The sequence below is a fragment of the Austrofundulus limnaeus genome, unplaced genomic scaffold (genome assembly GCF_001266775.1).
Source record: "Austrofundulus limnaeus strain Quisiro unplaced genomic scaffold, Austrofundulus_limnaeus-1.0 Scaffold1, whole genome shotgun sequence".
Classification (NCBI taxonomy): Eukaryota; Metazoa; Chordata; class Actinopteri; order Cyprinodontiformes; family Rivulidae; genus Austrofundulus; species Austrofundulus limnaeus.
Genome location: NW_013952403.1, coordinates 5,948,286 through 5,954,526, shown reverse-complemented (window position 1 = coordinate 5,954,526; position 6,241 = coordinate 5,948,286). Strand labels below are relative to the sequence as shown.

The 6,241-nt window shown below is 44.6% G+C and overlaps 2 protein-coding genes across 2 annotated transcripts in view; one reads left to right on the top strand and one right to left on the bottom strand.

Moving 5' to 3' along the window:
• The window catches only part of LOC106516460 (zinc finger DHHC-type palmitoyltransferase 5), an 11,264-nt gene extending 7,401 nt beyond the window's left edge, over positions 1–3,863 (top strand). The window contains exons 9-11 of the mRNA XM_014006840.1: positions 704–810; positions 1,406–2,313; positions 2,715–3,863. Of these exons, the coding sequence (XP_013862294.1) occupies positions 704–810; positions 1,406–2,313; positions 2,715–2,820 (1,121 nt within the window). The 3' untranslated portion in view covers positions 2,821–3,863. The remainder of the gene's footprint in view (positions 1–703; positions 811–1,405; positions 2,314–2,714) is intronic.
• A 321-nt stretch (positions 3,864–4,184) lies between these two features.
• tmx2a (thioredoxin-related transmembrane protein 2a) overlaps positions 4,185–6,241 on the bottom strand; it is a 5,023-nt gene continuing 2,966 nt past the window's right edge. Inside the window, exons 5-8 of the mRNA XM_014006867.1 lie at positions 6,013–6,119; positions 5,320–5,385; positions 5,018–5,147; positions 4,185–4,913 (exon numbers count right to left, since the gene is read on the bottom strand). Of these exons, the coding sequence (XP_013862321.1) occupies positions 4,740–4,913; positions 5,018–5,147; positions 5,320–5,385; positions 6,013–6,119 (477 nt within the window). The 3' untranslated portion in view covers positions 4,185–4,739. The remainder of the gene's footprint in view (positions 4,914–5,017; positions 5,148–5,319; positions 5,386–6,012; positions 6,120–6,241) is intronic.

The window sequence follows — 6,241 nt, the reverse complement described above, 5'->3', positions numbered from 1 at the left end:
AAAATTGAACCCTGGGGAACCCCACATGACAGAGGAGCAGAAAAGGATTCAAATCCTGCAATTTTTACATTTTAAAAAGACAAAACTTAAAAAAGTTGTCTATTGAGCCTTGCAGCCACTTTCAGAAACACARTTTAAGCTGCTGAAGCTGACACAGTAATTCTGGATGTGAAGTTTCTGCAGCAACAGCCCTAAATACGTCTAATTCAGGTGGACCATAAAGTTCTGTAAAGGTGCCTCAGGCAGGGTTCGTGCAGGGTCTTAAAAAGTCTAAAAAGGTCTAAAATTTGAAAATCAAAATTTTAGGCCTAAAAAGTCTTTAAAATGCCCAGATTTTTGTTTAAGGTCGTAAATTTAATTTKGTCAAATCTTATCTTTTTTACCTTCGTCCTGACAAGCGTTGGCTGCATAAATGAACAAGAAAAAGGTGCTGTAATCAGAGCTTGATGAAAATTATTGTTCTTGTATAAAAGTGAAAAATTCTTTAATAACTAAATTGATCGCAATAAAAGGTTTCTATGTTAAAATTTCTGGAACCATTTGAATGTTTTCATTAATGCGTCTGTTTGGTCTTAAATGTCATTCTGGATGGTCTTAAAAGGTCTTAAATTTAACTTACTGAAACACGTATGAACCCTGCTCAGGTGAATTGTTTGTTTTCTAAACATCTCCTGATTGTCACTTCCTGTTTGTTGCGGAGCAGAGAGCAGCTTGTTGACTGAGGCTCCGCCCACTCCTTCAATGTACAAGTACCGACCAGCCTACAGCAGCCCGGGAAGGAACCACGCTGCCCCCCAGCACCTAACTAAGGTACGTTTTCGATCCTAGATCGCTCTGATTATTTCCAGATCAGAGGAAACGATCACCTGGGAAAATTAAACAAAACGTGTTTTTTTTAAAGAATTTGTTTACAGATCAACCTGATTTTAGACAGATGTGAGTTTTTGCACTAAAAGCAGTGTTGAGAGCAGAACAGTGCCATGAGTTGGCTGGTTTTGTCTGCCTTCTGATTAATAAATGCCCTTCCTTTTGTTTTTGCTTTAAATTGACCGTTCAGTGGCCACCGGTTGAGCAGTAAGTCTCACTGTGTGTGTGTCCCTGTGTKTGTCTGAGTGGCTCTATCCTTCCCCCCCTGAGACTGCATTGACTGGAATGTGAAGTTCATTGGTCACATGTTGTTGTAACTCCATCCATGTGTCGACAAACACRGTCTTTGACAGTCAGTGTTCAGATTCCAGTAGTGTGATGATGATGGAGTAGAGCACCGGTCAAAGCATCCAACGCTCCCCACCACTCCTTTTTTTGTCCTGTACTGTTCTCTCCTTTTTAAATAAGATGAAAGTTTCCATCCTTCTGCACTTCCTCACGTCTTTTTATCTACTTCTGTTTTTTTTTTCTTTCCCAGATGACCCGTGGGGAGAGTCTCGACTCTCCGTCTCCCTCCATCCTCCAGTCCAGCCGTCAGCCCAGCTACCGCTCGGAGCCGAGCAGCCTGGACGGGGCCACAGCGGTGGGAGGAGGTGTAGGGGTGCGCAGAGGGGGAGGGGAGAGGGGCGAGGGCCCCGGAGGCCCTGGCAGGACTGCTGGTGTGGTGTCGGGTTACTCCCTGACTGGGCGCTCCTACACCTCCTACCCATCCTCGCTGGTCCTGTCCACCGGCGGCTCCCACTCATCCAGCCTGCGTTCAGCCCAGACTGTCCACAACCCGCTGGCCACGCTCCAATCAGAGGGCACCACAGACACCAGCTACAAGAGCCTGGCCAATCAGACRCCTCGAAACGGCAGCCTGTCCTACGACAGCCTGCTGACGCCATCCGAGAGCCCGGAGTTYGAGTCGGCCGCCCACGAGCTGTCGCCGCTGAAGCCTCGCGTGCCGTTCCACCTGTCGCCGGTCACGGGACCCCCGGAGGCCGTGTCACCCAGCAGCCCGCTGCAGGGCTACACGTCGCCCTTCCTCTCGGCTCAGATCGCTCAGCAGAGGGAGGGGCAGCTGCTCCAGGGCTCCACCACTTTCTCCTCCCCCCACAGGGCCTACCTGCGTGCYGTCGGCCCGACACCCCCCTCCTCTCTGGGGCCTCCCGAGGCCCACCACCTGCTCCAGCACAACCAAGACCTCGCCCCCCGAAACGCCCGTAACTCTTCCTCCTCGTCCTCCTCCCCCGGGGCCCGCTCGCTGGAGGCCCCCGTCTCYCCGCCGCCTCGCGGCCTCTCCCTCTCCAAGTCCCCATCCCACAYGGGGGAGGTGGGGCCGCAGCACAAGCTTCGGCCCGCGGGAGGAGGGGGAGGGGCTGGAGGAGGGCAACAGGCTCCACAGTGAGTAGTGACCCGTCAGCAGATCCTTCAGCCTGCCACTCTCCTCCTTTTTCTGSTGTTTCTCTTTCCCGGTCTGTGTCAGCCCTCCTCTTCCTCCCTGATCTGTGTGAGTCTTCCTCTTCCTCCTACATACTGCAGTCAGGCGCTGCTTGTTTACTCGTTTGTTTGTTGTGTAGATTAAATATTCAAAGCATGTCAGTGTTCGTTCAGCTCCAGTTTTTGTACGATTTGCTTGTCCTGTGGTTTAATTTCCTTCTGTTCYTTTTTTAAAAGTTCACAAATCCTTTACAAGATTCAAGGTAGAGGAGAAATTAGTTTACTTATAAATGTCTGAAGCAAACCTTCTCATGTCCGCCTTCTCCTTTCTCCTCTCTTTCTCTCCTGAACGGACGTCCAATCAGATCCACCTCTCGCCCGGCCCTGGCCAATCACAGCACAGCTAAACCAGGGGGCGGGGTGAAGAAGGTCACTGGCGTCGGAGGGACCACGTACGAGATATCGGTCTGAGTGACGAACATCACAGAGGAGGGAGGGGCCGCCGGACTTCTTGCACTTATTTTCCCCTCTTTCGTAAGCTGGATATGTTTCATGACTGAAGGCCTCTGCTGTTCTGTTGGGACTCGACGGGCRGGGGGCCGGACCCGTCTGGTACTCACTCTACTTCATGAAATGATGCTGGCCTGTCTCCACAGAGCCTTTCAGATATAACAGACAGAAACTGGAGGTTTTAAATCTCTCACAGGATCAACTGTTTCACTACTTTGATGGAGGCAGCCTGGSTTCAAACCAACGGTTCCTGTTTGCTCCTTCACTTTGGTACATTAACTCAGACATTTGACAAGGATGGTCTTTATCCACGAGAGGTAGGATTAAAAACTGCTGACCAATCAAATCATCCGAACGGACCACCCGGMGGGACCTTCAAACACAGTATCATTTATGTTTTATATGTATTTTTTTAAGATATCATTTTATATAAAACGTACAGATTGAGTTGGACGATCGGAGGCTGTTGATGAGGGTTCTGGACGTTATCATGGTTTCAGACCAGTTGCCGGTTTTTTTTTTTTTTTTGTATTTCTGTTTTTGTTTTACAATCGATGGCTGCATCAGCCACCACCTGCAAGAATTCTCATCATCCAAAGAAAACGATGATGCTTGACGGACACCAGAAGTGGCTGATAATCAAAATTATTGTTTAAAAAAAGAGAGGGAAAAAAAAGCCACAAAGAAATTTTAATTCTCACAACTGCAGCACAAACGTCTTTGTGGAATGTACGCTTGTAACGTTTGTGCTAGAGACATTATGCAAAAATCTGTTTGTAGCTTTAAAATTGTCTTTTTTTAGTGTTTTTTTTTTCTTTTTCGTCTTTTAATTTGTCTATCAGTAAATATCAACGACCTTAAATGGGTGTTTTAGCCAAATAGGAAGCAGCGAGGGAAGGGCTTATTTATTTCAGAGGAGAAAAGCAAATAAAATCAGAAATCTGAAGATATTTTATAAGCAGAACTTTATAAATAAAACATGAGATGCCATTTAGTAGATTGCAGATTGGGTTTGTTTGTGTTGATTTGATTTTTTTGCCTTGAAAACATTTAGTGAAGTCAGTTTTTTATTATAATTAATTTTACACTTTTTATTACCAAGGAAATTAGACTCTTTTTTTTTTTTAAACAAATGAGATGTTTTTTTTTCTTTCCCTCTGCCACATATAGAAAGGATCCATCAGACAAAGGGAGATGTTTTTTTTTCTAGTTTGGGGATTATGTAGTTATAATTTATTTATTTTCTTAGTGAAGTCCCACAGCAGTGTTAGCAGTAGAAAGTTAGCGCTAGAGTCAGCCTTTTGTCTTTGGTTGGCATGTGATTATTTTTATTTTATTTTGTCGTGCTGACTGCTTCACAGGCGTGCATTCGTGTGACCATCGACAATATCCACCCAGTTTATACGTGCAGGTGACAAAAAGAAACATCCCCAATGGCACAAGACATCTGTCGCACAGCGATAAACAGAACTGGTTTTTGTTTTTTTATTTTTTCAGCTTTGGCCGAGGGTCGTGACCTCTCTGAACAATCTGAAACTACGAGCTCGTAGTAATACTTCTGTGTCGGGTCAACTCTTTGCTGTATCAGACGGAACGAGTTTCACAGATATCTGTAACGAATACATTTCCAAAATGGCCTTACCAAGAATTTTTAAGAAGATGTCTTCTCAGAATAATAAAAAAAAGAAGGTCAAACTGAACGTGTCGCCACTCTCGTCTGTTTGTTTCAATTTTGGGTTTTACTTAGATAGTAAACAGAACAGGTGAGCACAGGTTGACATGCAGTGATGAGAAGCGGCTGAAAGAGACAAAAATGTCCTTTTTTTGTGTCACATTATGGATTTCTACAAAAATGTACAACTAAACGGGAGTGATCTTCTTCACTGATCCTTTTTGCTTTCTGTCGGCTGCTTCGCTTCCTCGCTTTCCTCGTGAAGCTCTTCGTCGCCCTCTTGTGCCCGAGAGCTGCTCTCGTCCTTCGGAGCCAGAGTTTTGTTCAGCTTCTTGGACTTCTGGAAAAGCTCGTTGAGGTTAAACTCTCGGATGATGTTCTCCTGCGGGGGGAGGGGGGTCCAGTTAGCACTGTTTCGCATCATTTGTAAGCCAGTCACACACAAGCAGCCTCTGCTGTGTGTTTTGTTGAAAGACAAAAACAGACCTCATTAAAAGTCCAAGAGACCGCTCTCCCTTTCTTGTCCACCATTGGACGTCGCAGAACCTCCCGCCCACCTTGGAACAGCAGCAGCGAGGGCAGCTGCTTCGACAGAGGAGACGTGCTGACGCCGTACCTGTTGAGAAACTATTTTTTTAAAAATGTGCCAAAATGACATTTTAAAAAAAAAGTTWAAAAAAAATCTTTATTTCAAAACGGACACAAAACAAACAAAATATGTATGTATGAAAAGAAAAGTGCTGTGGCTTTAAAGCTGCTTTATAAGAATCAGGAAACATAATAAAGACCTTTGTGAAACCTCTCCGTATCGACCGATGTCCACTTTCCCAAACCTGAGACCAGCACAGTTGTACCTGCAGAAAACAAACTGTTCGTTTATATTTATCTCAGCAACATTTAGAGTGACTTATGAGGAGCAAGCTAAAGGTTTAACAGAACAAAAAAAAAAAAAAATAGTAAAAAATAAAAATCTTTCAGTTCTATTTGTTTTTCACAGAGTTCTCAGTCCACTGAGGTTTGCCTGGTTCATTATAAAACCTTGACTCTATTGAAGGTTTGCTGTGCGACCCGATTGTTGGACAGAGCTTTGGGCGTCAGACAGATGGCCTCAAATTGAAGTTAACAGAGATTACAAAACTTTTCAGCTTCTCTCTGTAAAATAATAAGACTCCAGATTAACAGCCTAATAACTTAACAACAGGTGCTTTCCTCCTCAGCTGTGTAAAAACACCTGAATGCTTCAAACCAGCACCTACTTATTAACTAGTGTTCACTAACCAGCAGGAGATATATAAGGAGTTATAAGTGTGTGCATTTTTCTCCACACTTATCTCTGCTCTTTTTATTTAATAAGGTGATGTGTTGTGTTTTACATCTTAAAACAAGAAAAGTTGATGGATTTACGGTGTTAAATCTAACAATAAGAGAAGCGCACAGTGACTGTAACAGAGCGAATAGTGAGGGGCAGGTAGATTTCCTACTTCAGAGAAAGGTCAGCAAAGATGGGAGCAAAGGACTGACAATCGGAGGACCAGTTGGCGTAGAACTCGACGATCCAMGTGACACGACCGTCTCTCTGCAGCTCCTCCTGGAAACACAAAGACACATTCAAACATGACAGGTAAACATCAAGCATATCGATACCCAATAGTTATAAACCTATGACAGGTGAACAATGTTATAATGAGTCCTACATAGGGCTGCCACGAT